This window comes from Lepisma saccharinum, chromosome 11, assembly GCF_977018435.1.
Source record: "Lepisma saccharinum chromosome 11, izLepSacc3.1, whole genome shotgun sequence".
In the NCBI taxonomy this organism is placed as follows: Eukaryota; Metazoa; Arthropoda; class Insecta; order Zygentoma; family Lepismatidae; genus Lepisma; species Lepisma saccharinum.
In genome coordinates, this window is record NC_139239.1 from 49,087,730 (window position 1) to 49,111,546 (window position 23,817).

A 23,817-nucleotide genomic window follows, 5' to 3' on the forward strand; every position below is an offset into this window, starting at 1 on the left:
ATGACTATTTGTGTTGCAGCATTAGTCTGAAACCTTAGATATCTGAACTAAGAATTGTTCAGCAAGTCCACATGGTTACTTTAAACAATATTCAATCAAATGTTAATTTTAATTCAATTATCTTGCAACCAGGTATATGTAAAGAATATGCAAAGAATAATTAATATACCGTGCGTCCATTTCGATCTTCAGCCGAGAGATCGGGAGAAGCGTGGCGGGCGGCGCTGACGGAGATGCCGACATTTGCGGCATGTAATGCCCGCTTATTTTTATGGACATATGCAGACATTTATATAAATATTGCAAAACAAGCACTAACCTGTGTTATAATTTATCATTTGTAATTCATCCAAGTTCTGCCCTTATATACACAAAAAAATACACTTTAGAAACGATGTTAAGAGCCACAGATAATAAAAATTTGAATCATAGTTTTGACCAGTAACGTCCTGCTTAAGTTTATATCCTTGAAAGAGTTTTGTGGCGATGGAGATCGTTTGGAGGTTTCGAATGTGCAACAAGAATCCCAACAAGAATCCTGTTAACTCTTCTTTCCTCTCTTCGTGCCACATGGCCTGCCCACCTAAGTCTTCTTGATTTAATTATTCTAATAATATCTGGACATGAACACAAATTATGTAGTTCTAAATTATGTAACTTCTCCACTCACCTGTCTCCTCATCCCTTTTACGCTGTAGACGAAACCGTTAAAAGTCAATGGTGTTCGTGAGCTTCCTTGCAATCCGAAATCTCGAAGCTCGAGTTTTTTTGTTCCTTCGCGACTAGATGAAGACAGAGCTGTAAATATAGTGGCGAGCAATGTAAACCAAGAGCGTGTTAATTTCGTACTGTGCGCAAGAGTGTTATTCTTGGTTACTTGCCGTTACTTGTTTGTGTTATTGCAGTGTGTATGTGTGTTGTGTCAGTTAGACGATTGGAAAACAGACTCGTGTCGAGACGTGTGTAGGCAATTTGTACAGAAATTCCCAGGCATTTCACCTTCACACAGAGATACGCTTAGACATCTTGTCCTTAAATTACGAGAAACTGGATCGTTAAATTTTAAAACACCTAAGCAAAAACGACGGATTTTAACCGAAGCAAAACTCGATGATATTGGTGCAGCGTTAGAACGTTCTCCAAACAAACCTCTACGCCGTGTTTCACAAGAGGTGGGCGCGTCAAAATCATCGGCACATACAGCCACGAAGCTACTAAAATTAAAACCGTAATCTTATAACACAGGTTAGTGCTCGTTTTGCAATATTTATATAAATGTCTGCATATGTCCATAAAAATAAGCGGGCATTACAGGCCGCAAATGTCGGCATCTCCGTCAGCGCTGCCCGCCACGCTTCTCCCGATCTCACGGCTGAAGATCGAAATGGACGCACTGTATAAAGGTACCTATTTTTAGTGCCTAGAGAATGTAAACAAATGTTATAAAAAATAGACTCAATGAACTTTGCAACCTTTCATATAGTATATGTAGATAAATAGTGAATCCTTGATTTGTGTTCTTTCTGTGATATTTTCTTGATGTTTGGATGCCATCCACCGATATCTTTCTCAAAGAGGCGTAAATGTAATTAGTGTAAAAGGTGTTTAATGAATTGTTCAAGTCGTCCAGATATGGGAAATACCAAAGAATGAAGATAATACATGATATTTATCACATTGCTCAGATGGCTAATATGGCAACATGGATAATTGAAAGTAAGTTGGGATCAAAAAGGCGTAACAGGCCTCTTTTCCTCAGCTCTGACTGCAAGTTGGAGTTTTATGCTGCATACATCTTGTTCCAATTTTCTTTTAATGTGTTTGTGCCTTTTTTTCTAGGCATTTGGTGCAGCTGGGTGTTGTTTGCCTTCAAACTTGCCTCCAGAACAATTGTGGAGCATCAGAACATTTGAAACAGAAAACATGGGAACTAAAGAAAATGCACCAACGAGAGATGAACCAGAAGAAATGGAAGTAAAAGAAGAATTTCAGGAAATAGCGGAAGATGAATCTGATAAAAGGCTGTTGAAGGATGAAAGGACAGATGAAGGAACATCAAAAAGTAAAAAGAGGAAAAGGACTGAGGACAGCAAATCGAAAACCAGCCTAGAAGAGGAAGATGCAGAACAAACCTCAGCTGTAGGTGAAGGAGCACCGAAAAATGGGCATTCAAGGAAGAGGAAGGTAGACAACATTGAAAGTGAATGTGACGAAAGTGAAACTGGTTAGTAAGTTTAATAATAATTTGGAGTCAAGTAAGGCATTTTCCCCCAAAACACTGCTTCAGTTTGAAGTTATTTCGTGTTCCTGTAATGATCTGTACCAGTCTTTATTTATAATTAGTTATAATTAACGCAATGAAATGAAATTATGTAATGTGAAATATATATATATATATATTAATTTTAGGCTGACATTCATTTTCATGGGGTTGGAGGCAATGGCCCCTTCCATACACCAATGTACATTTGCCACAAGTGTTACAAATCTGATCTATGTATCATTCATCATGATCACAGTAGAATGTGAAAAAATTTAAAGAATATACCTTACAACACCAATTACAATATGGGTAATTCCATGTCAAATCAACCAAGAAAAAATAAAGTTTGGTATTTCATGTCATGTATTTGACTAATTTTTTGTATACATGTTTCTTATCTGAAATATAGAAAATATTTTATTTTTATTTTTCATGTTGCCAGTTATTGAAATTTGAAAATTGACAAAATTGCTCAAAAACTTCTCACTGCTGAAACTTTAAATACAATTTGCAGGAGACCTGTTTCAACTACAGGGCTGGGCATGGTCTCATTTTAAAGCTTAGCAGAGGGCTTTCATTTGATATACAACATGCTTGGTTTTTTCCAATAAAACAAATTTTGAAAGATTTTTCAAAATTTTATTTTACAATTTCCAACAAACTAAATTTAAAAAAAAATTACACATGTTGGTACACATCTACTGAAGGTCCAGTCAAAATTTCAAGGTGGTATGTTTCTGGTATCATATGAAAAGTAAATTCCTTTCAAGACCATGCAATGATTCAAGTTAACATATTTTGTATATCTAATCACATTATTAATACAGAACATAGACATGCGGGAACATAGGGGGCAGTCGGGAAAGAAAAACCTAAATTTATCTCGCTGTTTTAAGTTTTATCGCCTTGATGGGAGTGTGTATATATACATCACCTAATATATACACACACAGAATAGATACATACATATATAATCAATTCATCTCGCCCATAACAAACCAACAGCAAACATCATAAATTGTCTCTCAAATGTGCGCTCTCCTTTTCCTCCAAACAATTGTTCATACATTTAAGAGAAACCACATTACTTCTCTCCCTGGTAATTTACAATGCATCACAGAAAACAAATTGCAAGCGAAGCGAGAAAGAAAATTTTCAGATCCAAATTTTTGGAAAATGAAAACAATATTGATTTAATATGGCTGAAAAATTTTCATGGATGGCATGGCATTCTCTTTTACATTTTTTTCATTTAGATTGTTCGGCGTCCAGGGCCAACTCCTGCTGATCCCTAGCTACGGTTCTGAACTTGAGAAGACTGCAAGAAAAGCAGACATTGCAAGCGAAACGAGCAAGAATATTTTATGAAACTTTATTTTTATTTGTATAAAATTTGAAATCGAGGGGGCAATTGCTTCCGGTGCTCTTGCCCGTCTGGCAGAAATAATGCAAGAAAGACGTGAATACTAATTCCATCTTGAGTATCCTTTTGTCCTGCTAGTCTTTCCTTTACTTTCATGTTTGCCCCCCCCCCACTAAAATTGATTTCCGTCCAAGGATTGGGGCCAATGCCCCCTGCCCCCCCCTCCGTGGTTCCGCCACTGCACCTCCTTCCCCGTAGTTGCTTTGAACTTTCATTGGCTTGAAAATGCTTCATTTTCTTTAAGAGCATAATATCGTTTAATAACGGTAATAAGACTCCTCTATCCTAAATTTCTAAGTGAAAATATAATAATATAGGGGCAAGGATGGTCACATCTCCCCCCTTAGAAACAGAATGTCAACCTAAAAGTACATTTTCACACATATAATTTGATTTCAGTCATAATAATTTACATTAATTATTACCTAGGTATAATGGGGATGCAGGAATGCGATAATTTCAAAAATTCAAGAGGTGTTTTTGAGGGGGCAACATTGTTATTGGGGTAATATTTGCCATGAAAAAATACCTCGCTTGTCCCCCCCCCCCCCATGTGCACACCTATGATACAGAAGCATACATACCAAGAAACTGCTTAGTGATACAGAAAGTCTTTCTTTGATAAAATGTATGATGTTTGTGTCATCTCCTGTTGCTTCAGCTAGTATGCTCTACTGGTGACTGGTACAGTGGTGCATAAGGTTTTTCATTTGGGGGGGGATTCAAAATTCAAGCTCTGTACACACATGAGTGCATGGATATTATGTGTGGAAGGGGGGAAGCATTGGAAATGCCATTTGCAACAAACATGGGTTTCCTGTTCTATAATGCAAAATTTACATGCATAGTTTTTATTTAGGCTATATATTTATTTAGAATTTTATGGTTATTTTAAATATATGATTTTTAAACCTGTTGTAAATCTTTGTTCTCATTCTCGTCTCGGTCTCGACTCAAAAATTTGTCAAAGTTTATTTTAGGTCCAGTTTATGTTCAGGAGAGGATCTAAGTTTAAATTGGTATTGGAACCACCAGTGGCGGCGATTAGGGGAGGCGTGGGGGACACTTGTACTGCCACTTTTTCCCACTTTTGCACGCACTATGCTAAACCTCATCTACCAAGGGAAAGTGAACTGTCCTTGCCTCCCCCCCCCCTCCCCATTTTGGAACTCAGTTGCCACCACTGGGAACCACTGTGCATGTGTCTCTTTCCTGGATCGATCTAAGGACTGCTTTATTTTGCCCCAAATCATGAAATATATAGTATAAGCAATGTATACATTATCTCACAACGTATAGAGGTCATTGCAGCAAACAATTTTTCTTAATATGGTTTTTCAGCTTGATTTATCATTTCTATGCTGTGAACCCTAGAAATGCGAATTTTTTCCTGAATGTGTGATTGATTGATTTTGTGTTTTAAGTTCACTTATGCACAGTAAGGCTAATCGGGACTGGGCCTGCAGTTTAAAGTGAGATCCGAACCACTATGTGCCTCCACCAAGTATCGAACCTGGGAACCGTTGATTACAAGGTGACGACGCTACCACTGTGCCATCGGGGAGGGCCCCTGAATATATGAAACCAGGCAGTACGGGCTGACAACTGTAACTGACTGATTAACTTTGAAATTACAATAAACAAAATATATGACTTATTTGTCAATTATATGTCTGAATAACTCGCATAGTTACGTAAATTTGAGGCAAAACCGAGAGGAATCCGAAACTTGTACATATCAGCACCATATTTATTTTCAACATAATCTCTATAGATAGGTTTAACTATACTTTTCTGAACATCCCCTGACAAATTAAGAAAAAGAAAATCGGTGAGCTCCCTCAGGAAAACTGAAGAAATTAGCTGCTGAATGCTAAATTTGACATACTACGATGTGAGTATTTCAGTCTGTGGTTTCATTCTATTGTGTTTTATTATTCCAAGTTGGCTGTATAAGGTCATAGAAATATCTTATTTATTTGTTAAAATTACATGGCATTTTCAGTGCATTATTTTTTTTTTATTTCGGGGCAAAATGAGGAAAATATGAATTCTGCTTATAATGACGGAATATGAATATATTTAATTTATATGTTTTGAAAGTATTAAAAACCTACATCTTTTGTGACAATTGCATCAAAGAGAGGAAACAAGGAAGAAAATTTTGACCAAGAGTGACTTGGAAAGTGAATTTTTGTTATTAAATAGTTAGTGCGTTTTACTTTCTTATGGTTTTATGGAAGTTAGAATAGAAAATGGCATGATCTCTCTGCCGTCCTTGGTGTCTGTGATCATGTGATATGTGAGTTTTATTTGATTTTGTCCATAAATGGTAGGTTCAGAAAATTGGTAAATCCTAACGACTTTCTGGCATCGAGAATTGCAGTAAAATGCAAGAACTTATTTCTCCATTTCACCGTAATTGTGTAGAATAATGTTACATGACTACATGCCTAAATTGTCGAAATTTGGCATAGGTACGTAATTTGTTGTTCAGTTTTGAACCTTGAATACTTTGACGACTTGATAACATTTTAGAGTATGTTCAAATTTTGCCCTGATTCCCTACTCTTTTTCTGTTAAAAAGGAGCTCAGAAGAATCTTACTCATTTACTCATTCCAATGTAACATTTATTTCCTGAAACTTATTCTACAAAAATTTCAAACTTTAGCGTATAGTTTCAATAAAATGTAACTATTTTTATAGTGGAAGTATGTAGTGTCTGAAAATTCCATTTGAAAAATTCGAAAGTGAAGCTCAGCGCTACTCTTCTGAAGCATGTTTATATATTTTGTTCCATTCAATTACTTCTTTAGTGTACCCCCCTGAAGATTAGTTTCCTAAAACCAAACTCTATCATAATCAATCATTTTACACTAATTTTCATGCCCTTAGAAAAGATTTCCCGCAGTGCAGATCAAGTGAACTAGGTTTACAGTGGTTTTAATTCTGTTCGAAATGAAAAATAATGTTTGAAAACAAAAAAAACTATTTGTGTTAGCTACTAAAAAATAGTTTCATTGAACAGCTACTAAAACAGTTTTTTTTTAACAGCAGCACCTTGCTCCTGTCAAATTATGTGAGGAGGGTACAAGGGGTACAGCTTGGATCAGGGATTTAGGGGATTACTTTACCCCCTTCAAAATTTTAGGGGAGTACATTGTACCCCTGTAACCTCTCCCATTCCTGTGCCACTGACAGGGTCCACTTTGCAAAGGACTGTGTGTCTTGGGATTTTAAGAACATCTGGTCACCTTGGATAACTAAATGACTGTGCTGGACTACAAGGATGCAAGAAAGACACATGCACTTCATGTTCTACATCATCTTTCGAAAGTAATCAAGGGGTCCCAGGTTCGATTTCCGGTGGAGGCACATAGTGGTTCGGATTCCACTTAAAAGTGTAGGTCCAGTCCCAATTAGCCTTGCTGTGCATAAAGTGGACTTAAAACACCAAATAAATCAATCAATCAATCATCCCACCCACCAATTGGCATCATACGCAGATGCTACAAAACCTGTGATGTGTTCAAAGGGACATTTTCAACATTGCATTAACTTCAACACAATGTACCAAAGTTTCTTCAGACGCAGAAAACACTTTAGTCTCCACTTTTTCTGTGCTTACTGGTATGAATGCATGAAACCTGTTTCAGCTACAGCTTCACCAAACCATGTCTGTAAAAGTATCTTCCAAATATTCGTCACTTGTCACATAAAAGAAAATTATTGATGGAATGTTCCTCAAGGCTTGTTAGCAAAGCTTCCTTGAAACCAATTGTGCTGGGACAGGAATCACACTCATCTAGAAAACACTTCTGTTGTGGGACCCTACACATTATTTTTTAAAGACAATCTTGGTATGTTTTTAATGGATTTTCATGTCCTGGGAGAGTTATTTAAGTGTGCTCCAGCTATCATTAACATTTTGATAAGTGGTACAAACACACACAGTGTGGGTACCACTGGTTCCTGCTATTATGGAACTCTTTGGTCTTAATTCTACAAATTTTGAAAACCCAACCTTAAGTAGCAGGTTTTTAGCTTTAGAAAGTCTGAATATTTCTCTCACATTTCCAAGGATCGATCTTTTTTGAATGTGGATACGTTTACCATCTGTGTCCCTCATGGAAACATAGTCCTTTTTGCCAGGCCTTTACCTGCTAACTTCATCACAGCAGTAAAAATCTTTAACTAATGAGTCTGTTCCTTCTGGTAAAGTTTTTCCAGGTCTGGGGTCAGGTGAGGACAAAATCTACTTCTCTTCGACGAGTTTTTTTGCTTTCTTGCTATGTAATTACTAACACCTTTTCTATTTTTCCACATGACCAACTTTGAGGCAAAATAAACAAAATCATGAAACTTTCACTTTTATTTGCAGTTTTAAATCTCTCTTTTAAGTTCCTCAAAGGTTTCTGATCCTGAATTGCTACAGTGGCATTGTTCTTCATCTTTATCACCTTCTGCATTAAAAAGTGATTGGGTATAAGTATTTCTTATTTTCTTTATCTTTTCTGTGGAATACCTTTTCGACCTCTTCAGTTTCTTCTTACTCACTGGAGACTCACCAAGAGAGATCAAAGAGGCATTCAAGTAGCTGAATCCTTTATCAACATCCATATATTCTGAATCTTGGTTACTGCAACTAGGACCAGCATTATCATCTGGCCATGAAGGATTTTCTTTTTCTGGAACGATCGCCTGCTTTTCCTTCCCCAACTGCAGTCTACAGGAAGTGCAAATTTTCATGTTTTATTTCAATTCGATAATTTAAAGAAATCATCCAGGCTGCCACATAACCTCAGATCTTTACTACACCAGTGTTCCTTTTACTTCAAAGGAATACAACAGTAAATGGACCACTTCTTGCCATCCATATCAAGATTTTTTTTAAAAGAAATGGAAACAATAATAAAGCAAGTTTCAAACAATTCACAGCATAGAAGTTTACTGAAATGTACACACTGACAGCTACACCAGAACTGATCCAGTTGGACAAAGAAGCATAGGTTGATTGATTGATTGATTTAGTTTATTTTACTTTGTGTTTTGTGCCTCTTGGCTAATTTGCGAAGATGGGGATGGGTGATGAAATTGATGAATGGACATTCACAAACAACCAAGCCCGAGCGGGATTCGAACCCGGGACCTTGGCATCGCAGCGCGATGTGCTAACCACTCGGCCACAGGGTCCTGCACAAAGAAGCATAGGAGAGCAGGAATAAACAAGTCACTGCAGGAAAGGGATGACTCACACTTGAGCTTTAACTGTCTCTTACTCATGATGCCAAGGAGATACCACCTTGAAATGTTGACTGAACCTTCAGTAGATGTGTACCAATATGTTGAAAATTTTTGAAAATTTCTTTTTTTTTTTTTTTTTGGAAATTGAAAAATAAAATTTTGAAAAAATTTCAAAATTTGTTTTATTGCAAAAAACTAAGCATGTTGTATATCAAATAAAAGCCCTCTTCATAAGCTTTAAAATGAGACAATGCCCAACCCTGTAGTTGAAACAGGTCTCTTGCAAATTGTATTTCAAGTTTCAGTGGTGAGCAGTTTTTGGGCAATTTTGTCAATATTCAAATTTCAATAACTCAAAAACCTGCAACATGAAAAATAAAAAAATAAAAATATTTTCTATATTTTAGATGATAAGAAACGTGTATACCAAAATTTAGCCAAATCCATGGCATCAAAGGTTTATGCACTGGTTGATTTGACATGGAATTACCCATATTGCACTAATTTACAAAATAAATACCAAGGCAAACAGGGAACCATGGTACTTAAGGGAAACTGACTGCCACACAGGAGACCAGAGTCTGAGTAGGTGATCTCATGTGGAAATTGTTCCACATTACCCTTGCACAAAGTGGCTTTGTGGTTCACCTAGACTGTAATAAATATGTACCTGGGAGGTAAAGGGAGGCAGTGCATGGTGCTGTTTACATCACTCCACAAGGCCAAGATCAAGTTTGGAGCATCCACAACCCCTGTGGTGCACTACACAGGGATAGCTTGACCTTTTGCAAAGTGGTTTTATTGATTTATTCATTCATTTATTGACTTTTTGTGTTGTACCAATGCATTCATTCATTTATTGACTTTTTGTGTTGTACCAATGCTAATTCTTTTGTAATTTCTTCTAATTCATTTGGCCTTTTTTTGTCAAAGAGACATACGTATATAAAAAGACGGAATGAATTTATGTGTAGTAAAAATGTGCTAAATATGTAAACAAATTTAGTTATTTTCACCAAAAAATGGAGTTAAATATTAAAATTGTAAAAAAATTATCTTTTTAATAACATAAGACACTACATCAGCTACATAAAATACAGTACGTTACACTGACATTAATTGTAATACAACACAAAATGTGTTTTCATTTTCTGTTTACAAAACAATGAATAACAAAATATTGTTGTTAAGTGTTCGAACATGATTTTCCTTCTGTTGTCTCTTAAGATGGATTTATTTTGACTAAAACTGCGTTCAATATCGCAAGAAATTCACCCAACTCTTTCAGTCATACGGCAACATGTAGTTATTGCTCAAATATGGAGTATATGTTGAGAAATGTTCTGAAATATGGAAATACTATGTAAAAATAATTAAAATATGAGCCAAAACCTAATATATGTACAAATATGGAAAATAAAGACTGGATTTGTCGAGTCTACATGGCACGATGTGCGAAGATAATACAAAATGTAAATTATTTCAGCTTCATACATAAATATGTTTTTACGTGCATATAAACCTGTTCCCTGGTAATAAACATCAAATTAAAATAGAGAATATGTAGAAACTATCAGCAATAAAAAAGTACATGTTCGCATCAGTTTATTTTAAAAATGGACTGTGCAAAGTTTGAATTTGCTGTCATTGTTTCACTTACTTCTTCTTTTCCAGCTAGTTCTAGTAAGAAGGTCAAAGTGAAAACAGAAAAAGAGGTCAAAGTGGAAACAGAAAAAGAGGTCAAAGTGGAAACAGAAGAAGAGGTCAAAGTAAAAACAGAAAAAGAGGTCAAAGGGAAAACAGAAAAAGAGGTCAAAGTGGAAATGGAAGATACAGAAAAAGAGGATAATGGGCATTATGAAGACAGCTCCGTTCATAAAAAGAAAAGAAGGAAGAGAATTAAGAAGCACAAGACAAGCCATATGGAGGTTATTGCTGTTGGCTTACAGATACTGCCCAAGTGAGTGAAAGAACATTTAATTTCATTCCAATTAAACAAAATCAATTTGGGGAATTGAAGTTTGGCTTTCCTTTCTTGTACTGATTTCACTATGCTTAATGTCATTTTTTTGTGTGCATTGCATTCATAAGTGTAATCCTATGTAGAATTATTAATAATATTTGTGATTGCCATTGTACACATATTTCAATGAGAACAGTATTATATTGAAGAGCCGTGGTGTTGTAATTGGTAGGACATCGGACGGAGATGCAGGCTCTATTCCTGGGGTGGGTGATCAAGGTTGCAATTTTTCTGGCCTTGTCCCTGCACAAAGTGGCTCTGGGGTTCACTCAACCTCAAATAAATGGGTACCTGGGGGCAACCCTGGAGGGTAAAGGCAGCGCCTCATTTCATCAGTTCCAAAGTGGTCGAGATCGAGAATGTGTGGGGACCTACCCCCATATCCCCCAAAATTTCCTTCTGACACTGTGTTGTATGCACAGGGAACTTTACCTTTTACCTTACCTTACAGTATTATATTGACTGATAAATTTATATTTGTGTAAATATAAAGTAATCATCAATTCCACATTCTTAAATGGTCTGTAAGTTTGAGTGTATACCTTTTAAATTTATTATTGTTGCAAATATATAATTTCATGTACTTTGCAAATACTGAAATAATAATAATAATAATAATAGCCTGTCAATTTTTGCAAGGCACTGTCACCATTCATTTTATATAAGACATTGGGTTTGTGCTTATGTTACTCTAAGCTAGTACACTCAGTTTCTTTCTATTTTCTTCAGGAAAGAGTGGAAGAGGCTACGAAACAAATACTTGAATTTACAAAGAGAGCAAATGACAAGATTAAAGGCCCAGCTATACCGTTACAAAGGGAAATATCATGGACGTGCAGAAAGAAGTAAAAATGGGAGAAATGGAGTACAAAGCATACCTGAACAGGAGAGGGAGGAAGAGCAGAATTCTGAGAATTGCAAGCAGGAAGAAGGAGCTGACCATCCATCTTCAAAACCAAGAGTCGAGTTCACACCTGGAGTAATCGTCGAAGTCAGATTGTCTGAGCCTGTATTTGCAGCCAAAAAATTTAAGGTTTGTTTAGTTTTTGCCCTAGTTTTCATTTCTTGCATCCGTATTATTTCCTTCTAATATAATTGTTGCAATTTATTTTATTTTAATCCAGTTCTTTCATTCCACTTTCCCACATAAGTGGGTGAACAGTCTCCAATTGAATCTCACCCTTTGATAAAGAGAAAGGAAATGTCCTTATGTGTATCAAGTGTACATTAATGAGACTTACCTTTATTAGCCAAACGTTATTGTGAATAATATTGTATTGTTTAATATCCTCCCATGGCATTTTTCAGTGTTTTTCCTAATAATTGAACCTAACCATACCTGAAAGTCCATGTTATTTATCTGTGATATGTTTTGTTTTGATGTTCTCTTCATCTGCTGACAGATACAGTCCATGGCTGTTATGATTTGTTGCATGTGTATATCAAAAGCTACACTGCATCTTCTGGCAACAGAAAATCAGAAAAGGACATGCAAATCTAATAGCAACCATTCCATAAAGAAATACATGAATCTTCAGATATAACTTAGTTATTTATGTAATTACACGTACTTGCTAATAATTCCAGCATATTTTTTGCCATAAAATTAGGTGTACAGTATTTGGTAATTTGATAAATCACAGATACTTTTGTGTTTTGACAACACCATTGGCTCTTAGTTATGCTGGTGGTATAACTCAGAAGTGCCCATGACTGTACCAACATTTTTACAAATGAATTCATGAAAAGACTTCTCTCGGTTAATCGTCACTTTACATCATCACTGGAGAATATGACTAGGGGTAGACGATATCGAAAATTTGATATCACGATATATCGTCACAGACGATACGATAGGATATTTTTTCCATATCAAGATATCGGCAATATATCGTTTCCGTGATATATAGCACCAAAGATCGTGATGATAAATCACCAACATGATATATATTGCCTACACGATATATATCGCCAAAATATCATGATGATATATCATCAAGCTGATATCGCCTGAACCATTTCTTTTTTTCAATATGGCAATATATCGTGTAAACAATGTATCTCCCAACACTAGATATGACACACTGGGACAGTTTCCTTGAAATAGCATGAGTTATTATTGGTACATATTTGTATATTTAGGAACAGGACAGATTATTCACTACTCTGTGATTAACGACTGGTACAAGCATATTGTATTGGTAACATAGATCCAATATCTATCAATAGTCTGTAATATAATGCATAATTCTGATATTTTATTATTACTTTTATTAATAGAAACATGTGCCATAGTTTTGTAAAGCCTAAATATTTGGGTTCTTTTTCGAAGCAAAACCCACTAGAATAACCTTGGATCATACACTAATTAAGGAAGTTAACCCTTAACTACTGTCGACCATCTCTCACACAGTGCTCAATTTATCTTTTACTTTATTTCTCACGCTCCTCCAACCACAAGTGGACCCATCTCCATACCTTTCAGTTGGGCTACATGCTGTTAAGAGTTCTTGCCTTTCTTCAAATCTTACTGAATTCTATTTTTGGCGAGTTGTCTGACAGACATACCATAGTAGTTTCATGTGTTTTTCTGCTACGTTGTCCTTCCAATGGCTCATTACTCATTTTCAATTTCAGCAAAAGATTGTGTTACTTTGAATCCCTGCTCTTCTAACATCATAAAAATGTAGAAATTTGAAGAGTTTGGAACTTCAAAAAGCTAAAGAAGCCATTTGTGCAATTTTTGACTGATTTTCTTCCTCTTTGCATAAATTAAATTACATTTCTTTAAAAAAATACTCGTAATAATTCAAAACTGCTTGATAATAGGAATGGAGCAGATTAATCGGTTCTTTATCAGTGTCAGCCGATATAGACATATCGGTTTACCGATTATTTTACCGATCCGATATATCTATAAATATCACATACTTTAGTGCAAAATCCTGCCATTTTGTTACAATTTTTATGGATAATCTCCACATTTCATTCACCTTGAAACACACATTTATTAAGGAGGTCAATGAAACATTCAGGTTCATCAAGGACTATTTGGAATTTTATATCAGATCGGTAGAATATCTGTATCGGTAAATTTCATATCTGAACTTTATCGGTATCGGCCAAAATTTCATATCGGCCCATCCCTACTTTATAATAGTCTTCTATAACCATGTCAAATCACATGAAAAGCATCAGAAATTAAAATTTGCAAAACAGTTCAGAGTTCAAAATTAAATCAGGGTCTGACAAACCCCTCCATAGTAGTGTGATTATCAATACCCATAGTACTTAGGGTTAATGAACCCATTCATGTACTTCATGCAACATTTGTAATTTTATATTGGGTTGCTAGAATATTAGTTATCAATATCGGTAGTAAATTTTGTATATGTGCTTATTGATACTGGGAGAAATTTCATATTGAAGTTGAGTGGCTGTATTATCTGCATAGTCAGTCTGCTATAATTGTGTAAATACATATTTAGTTATTTTCACCAAAATATGGAGTTAAATATGGACTTAAAATTGTAAAAATTTACCTTGTTAATAATATAAGACACTACATGAGCTACATAAAATACAGTATGCTTACATTGATATTAATTGTAAAACAACACAAAATGCAGTTTTATTTTCTGTTTCCAAAACAATGAATAAGAAAATTTTGTTATAAGTGTTCAAACACGAATTTCCTTGTTATCTCTTAAGATGGATTTATATTGACTAAAACTGCCTTCAATATCGCAATAAATTCACCCAACTCTTTCGATCATGCAGGAACATGTAGTTATTGCACTAATGTGGAGCATATGTTGAGAAATGTTCTGAAATATGAAAATAATATGAAAAAATATGTAAAATACAAGGTACATTCAATATATAACCGGAAAAGTATAAAAAATCGAAAATACGACTATGTTTGGTGTTTCTTTGTTATTTTGTGGTGGCATCCTAGAACTATTAACAGATGGGCCTGGCACGCCTGCCTCGCAAACGGGTGCTGGGAATCAGCACAAAACAAGATGGCTACACCTTTGCAAGTTTGCACCAACTTGGAGCAGCAAAGTGTCATTAGATTTCTGTTAGCTGAAGGGTTGAAACCAATCTAAATTCACCGTCGGATGGCAGTGCAATATGGTGAAAGCTGTTTGAGTCGAACACAAGTGTACGAGTGGGCAGAGAAGTTCAAACAGGGTGTAACAAGTATTCAAGATTTGCCACGTCCAGGATGCTCTGTCTCTGCAGTTACTGAGAACAACATTGAGGGAGTTGACGAGTTGATACGGGAAAACAGGCATATTACGGTGAGTGAGATTGCATCAAAGATGAACGTTAGTGTCGGATCAGCCCACCATATTGTTCATGACATACTGATGTTCAAGTAAGTGTGTGCAAGGTGGGTTCCAAAACATTTGACACCAGAAATGAAAGACAGGCGAATGGATGTGTGCGGGGAGCTTTTGTGACAGTACGAGGCTGAAGGGGAGGCATTTCTTCACGGTATTGTCACGGGAGATGAAAGTTGGGTACAATTTTACGAACCTGAACGAAAGCGGGCTACAATGGAGTGGCGACATTGTTCATCTCCAAGACCAAAGAAGGTGCGAGCTGAAAGAAGTGCTGGTAAGGTCATGTTGACTTTGTTTTGGGATCATAAGGGAACAGTTCTTGAACATTACATGCCTAGAGGTCAAAATGTGAACAGTGTGACATACGCAAACCTTATGTGTGAAAATTTGAAACCAGCACTTTTGAAGGAGCGACGTGGTCTGGTGTTCAGTGGCATCCTGTTACTCCATGACAACGCGAGACCACACACTGCTAGAGTCATATTGGCTACCATCAGTGACCTAAAGTTCATCTGCTTACCCCACCCCCCGTATTCCCCGGATCTGGCATCTTCAGATTATCACATTTTTGGCCCACTTAAAGATGCTCTTAGTGGCTTAAAGTTCGAGGATGATGAGGAAGTCCAGACAGCAGTGCATGACTGGTTACGCACATGCCCAAAAGAATTCTTTGCACGTGGAATTGGGAGGCTTGTGGAGCGCTGGCGCAGGTGCATTGAACTTGAGTGGGGACTACGTTGAATAATTATCATGTGTTGTATGCCATTCGATTAATAGATTCTGTAAAAAAATATATTTCCGGTTATTTATTGAATGAACCTTGTATGAGCCAAAATCTAATATATGTACAAATATGAAAATAAAATCTGATTTTTCCAAGTCTACATGCCATGATGCTCAAAGATAATACCAAATATAACTGATGTCAGCTTCATATATAAATATGTATTTACATATAAATTCTTTCCCTGGTTATGTTCATCCAGTGTGCAGGGATGAAGTTTGCACCACACAGGATCCTTGCTGACTCAGCAAGTGCAGAAACAGGGTTGCTATGCATCTGGAAAACCTGGAAAACAGGGAAATGTCAGGGAATTTGGCTTGTCAGGGAAAAATCAGGGAATTTGCAGACAGTCTGGAATTTACGTGCATTTTGGAGTCTGTAAGAGAAAAAGTTGCAAAATGAACAAGCAGTTCATTTCCACTTCTGGATTTGGTTCTTGTGATTCCACTCCCAAAAAATATTCAGTTTAGAATCTTGTTTCTTTCATTCTTATGATTCTTAGTCTTGTGCAAAATTATGGTTCCTTTGAATTTCTGAAATAAATTTTCACTTTTATAATACTAGATATTAGAAAGAATATCATAGTAAAACTTGCAGTACAGATATCTGATTGATAACTAAATTATGTCAACAATATGATCATAATTATCGGAAAGATTGGTGAAGATGAGGTTATCGTATATTATTTTATAGGTCTTAGTCTTGTTGGCATTTCCTATAGAATTCCTATATGCAATAAAAATTTCTCCAGATGTTATGTACTTACAAATATAAGCAAAAAAACCAGCATTTTCTACTAACTATAAATCCACCACAAAATGAAAAATTGTGTATGGTTTTTGAACTTTTTCTGTTGTTTTTATACTGTGGAGATCTGGTATGGTGAAATAATGTACCTCTGTTACCTTTGCCTGAAGGCTAGAGACACGTGATAGTAGCACCCATACATTTGATGCAGATTGTAATTTTACATTTTACTCTTTGAATTTTCGTGTTCTTGTGTGTGTAGAATGAAATTTGCTAAAAAAAAATTAAGTTGCGAAACTGAATATCCATAATAATTAATGAAAACACAAGGTTCAAAAGAAAAAATCATGATGATAAAAATGTCTTGGAAAATTAAATTTTTGGACTGGAAAACCTGGAAATGTCAGGGAATTTCATAATCAAACAATCGTAGCAACCCTAAGAAACCTGACAGATGCAAACAAAACCTTGTATTGAGGAACACAACAAAAAAAGTGATAAAGATTTTGCTTTGAAATGGAATTATTACCGTTCAGTTAATTTAGGATTCATTCATTCCATGCAGTTTGTTATATATCAGAAATGGATATTATAATACATCATGTTATTAGTCTCATGGCTAGTTAATTCCAGCATATTTGCTTAATTACAGATTTATTTATTTACTGATTTCTTACCATTTTTATATTCCAGGCTCAGGCAAAGTCTCATTCAGATGTAAAGTATGTTGATGTTGAGGATGGATCACACACAGCCTATATCCGCTGTGAAAATGCAGATGCAGCTGAAAAACTTGTTAGTTTGAGGCCATGGGAAGACATGGGTGTCCTAGAAGGTTAGTGCATAAATTTAACTGGTTTTCACGTGTGTTTTTGGTTGTATATGAAATAAATTACTTTCTTCCAAATTTTATACATTTTTGCACGGAAGCGCAAATTAGTTGTAATGAGAACTTGAAAATACAGTATTTAGAAAATGTTGAGAAGTGCCCAAAATACAACTTTTTCCATGTTTATTTTGTCATATACTTCTACTTGTGCTTTATTTCTTTATTTTGGGCCAACCTCCATGGCAAGGTGATTAGCACAACATGCTACAATGCCAGGGGTTCCAGGTTCGAATCCGAGTCTGCACATGGGTGTGCTTTGTGAGTATCCTTTCTTCATATCATTACTCATCCTTACCTTCACAATTAGCCAAAAGTGGCAGAAAAGTGAAGACAAATAAAAAAAAATCAATCAGTGTAAATTCTTTATTTTGGCTTTTCAAATTGTATTAAAATACTAACTTGTGGAAAGTTGCAGTCTTCCTCAGTGCATTTTAAAATCATGGTATTAAAAAAAATTCTCCAGCAGAGAGGAGAAGGGGGAGGGTCTGTGGTTCTGTTCTTGATGTGGCTCAAAAATTTAAAATATTTCCAGTGTCTAGTGAGTGTTTCCTACTTCCTTCTTCTTTGCTATTTAACCCTTCTGGCCTTCCTTCCTTTCATTCACTATATACATAAAATGTATATTGGAAGGATCCAGGGAAGAACAAGAAATGAGATGACACAAGGTGTGGCAGAAAAGTAATGAGCCTGTATTTTTTAACCACAAAATATTTTTTTTTATATACACATCAAGTTTATCCCCTTCAAAATAGTTCACTAGAGCAGCTATACACTGATGGAGGTGTTGTTTGTAGCAGTGCTGGAAGGCTTCCGCTGTAATGGTGGTGTCCTTTCAAATAGTTTTTGAGACAGAAGTAGAAAGTCACAGGAATAAGGGGGCTGGGGAACCACAGAAATGCTATTTTCCGCCAATTTTATTGATCAAGATTGACGAGTGACATAGAGCAGGGCATTGTCATGGTTCAACATTCAAGTATATGCATTGCCTGGTCGCACACGTACCACCCCTCTTCCTGAGCCTTTCAAGAATTCCTGATAAAAAGTTTAACAGTTTGTCCTGGAGGCACAAATTCGTTGTGGACGATCCCTTGACTGTCAAAAAAGCAAATGAGCCTCTATTTGAGATCTTCCTGCAAGATGTTCGTCTTGCACTTCTTCTTGGCCATCTAAAAAGACCTTGGCCATCTGAACACTTGTGCCCTGGATAGGTAATGTTCTCCGTGAGCCCTTTGTAGTGGATTCACCGAGTTTTACACAAAATTTGATGGCACAATGTTGCTCAAAATTGTGCCAGTCCATTTTTGTAACGCACCTCAGAAATACAACTTCACTAAAGATGCTCTCAACAATGTCGTAGCACCAGCAGCGGTTGAAACTCATACTGAGATTACGGGAGATGTTTATCTAACTGCCATGTGAATGGAAAGGCATTGTTGGTTCGTGTGTCGTGTTGCCTGTTTCATTACTTTTCTCCCACACCTTGTAGATGATATTGCCTCAGGGCTCCCGTATGAAGAAATGCACTTTCCCTGTGTTACCAACCTTAACCGGGACAAATCCTGACTATTGCTGAACTACTGAGAGTATAAACAAACCTGCCTCAAGGAAAATATGGGGAGACCACAAATAGGTCGCAGGGACCCCACAAGTTCACGGGAGTGTCGGTGCTGCCAGTGCAGAGGAGTGACACCTTGGGCCAATTAGCAGGACTGGCACAGTTGCTCGACCTAGTAAGCAGAGAAGAAGAGCTGTCCGGATAAGTAACCTGCTCCTATTAGTGCACTCACCTCTCCTCATAAGTTGCATCATAAGTGGGATACTTTTGAATTAAGAAAATGACTATGCATATTCATTTAGAAATATTGTCACTGTAATTTGCTCTACCTCTGATTGCCACCCATTGGTCAACAGTACTCACCCTCCAGGCAACAGATCCCATTGCAGTAGCATCGACAGACAATTCCACACAGTGACAGTGAAAAAATCAGGCAAAGTCAGTTTGGTATCTTAGTTGGTAGAGCATGGCACAGTATGCCAGAGACCAGGTTCAAGTCCTGGTTGAGCATGCATTTTTCTTGAAGCTTTCCTGGTGGCTAATATTGAAGAGGTTTTCCTGGGCAATCAGTCAGGTGATTTCCGGATATACTTTCGAGACCTAACGTCACTTTCATCTTCAGGGATTGAAGTGCAGAGATAAGTCAGGGTGAAATTATATGTATTTGGTGTGGGAGGGGTTCAGTGTAGGTGGCATCACGCTCCCAGTCGACTATCGCTAACCAGGCTGGGTCCAGTTCGAGTCCCATGTCCCTGTTGAGGCTTTCCTTTTCCCCATGTATGGCTATTGCTTCTTTGATGAGATGGTCCCGTAATTTGATTAATTTATTGATGATCTCAGTGGTTGTGAAGTGAATTCTATGGCCCTCCTGGATGGAATGTTCTGCTAACCCTGATTTTTTGGGATAAAAATTCTTGATGTAGCTGGCACGTTCTTTGCAGCGTTGTTCGAGTGTCCTCCCCATTTGTCCAATGTAGGCTTTACCATAGAAACAGGTGATACAGTAAACCCCGGGTGTCTTCTGTCCTAGGTTGCCTTTAGGGTTTCAAAGTCTGCTTCTGACTTTTAATGCAGTTTGTGGATCGTCTTGATGTTGTTTCGAAAGAATGCAGCTGACGACTGCAGAGAGGTTACCAATGTATGGGACAATGGCCATATTCTTCTCGTCTTGGTTATCAGGTGGGTCCGGGTGTGTTACTCTCTTTAAGGTCTTGTTGATAATGCCTTCACTATATCCGTTCTGTATCATCAATAAATCATCAAATTACTGGGACTGTCTCATCAAAGAAGCAATAGCCATGCATGGGGAAAAGGAAAACCTCAACACGGAAACGGGACTCAAACTGAACACAGCCTGGTTAGCGATAGTCAACTGGGAGCGTCGACGTTGAAGAAACGCCACCTACACCAGACCCCTACCACACCAAATACATATAACTTCACCCCGACTTATCTCTGCACTTCAATCCCTGAAGATGAGAGTGACGTTAGCTCTCGGAAGCCTATTCGGGAATCACCTGGCTGATTGCCCGAGAAAACCTCTTCAATGAAGTTTTTCTTGAAATTTCTAAATACTCGTAGTACATCTACTGTGTGCCAATTGTGATTTTCTTTTGTCATATGTTGTAATTTCACTTCCACCATCCATTGGTGGTTGAGAAAAAGTATTTGCAATCTAATGTATTTTTCTTTCTAGGTGTAGAAGAAAAGAAATACTGGGAAAAGATTAAGTTGGATAGAGCAGGGAAATTTGAGAAAAAAATACGTGTAAAATCTAGAGGAAAAGATAAACTTCTAAAGAAAGCAGAAAAGGCTTTGCACATAAGATTTGATGACCCTGACCAAGGTTGATAACAAAAGAGGATTCGTCAGCATCATCAGTCTGATATTTTATACATCCCACTCATATGTACAATATGTATGCATGCATGCTCATGTCGACGAGTTCAGTAATTACAATAAATATATTGTACCTTTGATAGTGCTTGTCCTTTTTTTTATACTTTTAATATTAGAGTAATAAATATTTCTGCTTGAACACTACAGAACTCCATGAAATTCTGTTTTCATCTGAATATTAAATTTATTCCCACTTCAGGAGTTGTGGTTTTCCATAGGCCATCTGCCAAACTAGGCCAGGATTCAATTATGAGGATGAGAATATTTTTGGCCTTGTTCCTGCATAAATGGCTCCGAGTTCACCCAACCTGCAATAAATAGGTACCTGCAGGGTAAAAGTTGGCAATAGCATAATGCTGATCACATGACCTCCATGAAATGGCCTACATCAATGGCACCTAACTTTACCTTGTAGTAAATTGTGGTAATTTGATCACTCTCTCCGATGGTAAAAAGAGTAACCTGAACATGCCCATATCAGCGTATCAGTAATGTTACGGAAAATGTTACCAATCCCTATAAGAAAAAAATTCAATAAAAAACTAAAAGAGCTGACAGAGGCAGAATTTATTGCAAAATAATACACTATAAACGTAATGTTTCCACCCTCTAACAGGGTCTTACATTGTTTATAGTGTATTCTTTTATAATAAATTCTGCCTCGGTCAGCTTTTTTTAGTGTTTTATTAAACATGCTAATAAGGTTTAATAGTGTTACTATTAAAAAAAATTAGTGGAAAATTGTGCCATTTTGTTATTTTTTTCAAGAAAACTCATATAACTTGGTTGTGTAAAGTAAATGTCTAAATAATTTCCTTATCTCAAGCAAATCCAATTCCAGATGCTATTTACATACACTTAACTTTACATCAGATGGATAGAATATGGTTCATCCTTAAATGGAATGAAAACTGCAAACAAAAATAAATTCACATATTTTGTAGCATGGCACATCAGTGCAAAGAAAAGATTGAATCAACCTTTCTGCTTTGCTGTGTGTTCATGTGTGTATAAAAATAACTTTTTGCACATGACAACCTTGTTCATCAAACTTTAATTTAGAAACTTATTAATGTTTTGTTGCAAGCTGTGTTTCAGCATCTTAGTGTACAGGTGGCTTTATCTTGCAAGCTCCGCAAGAATGAACCTAAACTCTTCAGTGTCCTGAATATAGATGTGGGTAACATGTTACACAGCTGCAATATTTAATTTTATTTTCCATTATCACTGTGCACAACGCTGATATAATCTTCATAATAATCTTTTGCCACCCAAGCGTCTCGAACGAGATACCCAAATGTAACCCTCACTGTCCCAAGCATCTCGATCGAGACGCTGTGTCAAGGTCGTAGTTTTTACGTTATAACTTTTCTATTTTTGGCTAGAATTTCGATTTTATTTTTTTATATTGTTCCTAACACATGTATTTAACAGAAATGGTTTTTTGCATTTTTTTTTGTCTTCATGAAAATGGAGGATAAAAGGCGGGAAAAGGTACTTCTCTTTTGCGGCTCTTTTCAACGTCAAATTTTTGCCGATAAAGGAAGATGGGCTTTGTTGTTCTAAAGCAATGCTTTTCACTCCCGTCTGTTAACTGCATTCGAAGGAAACTTGTTTATCAGTATCTGATGTCAAAATGAAAGTTTTCCGTGAGGGTGTATGCAGGGGGTGGGGGAGGGGGAAGACTGGTTGTTGAATCTGCGTTGAGAGAATGGAATTTCGAAGCAAGCTGAAGGAAACCTTTTTTTTTTTTAGCACAAGTGTCCACAAGTTGTGACAGGGGTTACCCTGCATTGTCTAAAAATAGAATTTCAAGCAGCTGCAAGAATCGCCGCTCATTTTTCACTGCGTTCTAGCTTTTCGTCCGTGAATGTTGTGCGTAGGTGTCGTTTTGTGCCCAAGTGCGAGGACATTTTTTGGGTGGTGACAATTTTTTTAAATAATTTTTGTGGGTTTTCTCCCTTCCCCCTCCATATATATGCCAAATTTGCATAAATTTTGCATTTTGTGCATTTTGACCTTTTTTTCGGGGGGCGTGGGGGGAAACACCATTTTTTTTAAAGAAAAGTATTTTTGAGGGGATTTCCCCCCTTTCCCCCTCCATATGTACACCGAATGTGCATAAATTATATATCGTCTGAATCTGTGATTCATTCTGCGTACAACGGTATATCTTTCATATCTCTAGGGCATTTAGTTTCTGAGCCATAGTCATTTCAAGGTACCGCTGCATTTTGAAGCTTGAATCAGTGGCGTGCCGACCATTCCTTTTGGGCTTACAACTCAAGTTACATTGGTCATACGACAATGATGCAAATATTTTTCTGTTTCTTACATTCCAGCGATAATTTCTATGTGCATTTGATCTTTTCATATCCTTTTTTTCGGGGGGGCAGGGGGGAGCAAAACCCCACTTTTTAAAAGAAAAAGTATTTTCAGGGGATTTCCCCCCTTTCCCCCTCCATATATACGCCGAATGTGCATAAATTATATATCGTCTGAATCTGTGATTCATTCTGCGTACAACGGTATATTGTTCATATCTCAAGGGCAAATAGTCTCTGAGCTAAAGTCATTTCAAGGTACCGCTGCATTTTGAAGCTTGAATCGGTGGCGTGCCGACCATTCCTTTTGGGG

The 23,817-nt window shown here is 36.7% G+C and overlaps 1 protein-coding gene across 4 annotated transcripts in view; it reads left to right on the forward strand.

Annotated features, from left to right (window-relative positions):
• Positions 1-21,252, forward strand: part of LOC145994789 (la-related protein 7-like) — a 305,103-nt gene extending 283,851 nt beyond the window's left edge. For 2 of the 4 annotated variants that reach the window (XM_083131064.1, XM_083131061.1), the window contains exons 5-9: positions 1,840-2,224; positions 10,606-10,891; positions 11,684-11,987; positions 17,531-17,672; positions 20,978-21,251. In XM_083131064.1, coding sequence (XP_082987190.1) covers positions 1,840-2,224; positions 10,606-10,891; positions 11,684-11,987; positions 17,531-17,672; positions 20,978-21,132 — 1,272 coding nt within the window. In that variant the 3' untranslated portion in view covers positions 21,133-21,251. Of the gene's footprint in view, positions 1-1,839; positions 2,225-10,605; positions 10,892-11,683; positions 11,988-17,530; positions 17,673-20,977 lie in introns of all 4 variants that reach the window. The other 2 variants (XM_083131065.1, XM_083131060.1) reach the window with 2 other exon arrangements.
• The last annotated feature ends 2,565 nt before the right edge of the window (positions 21,253-23,817 follow it).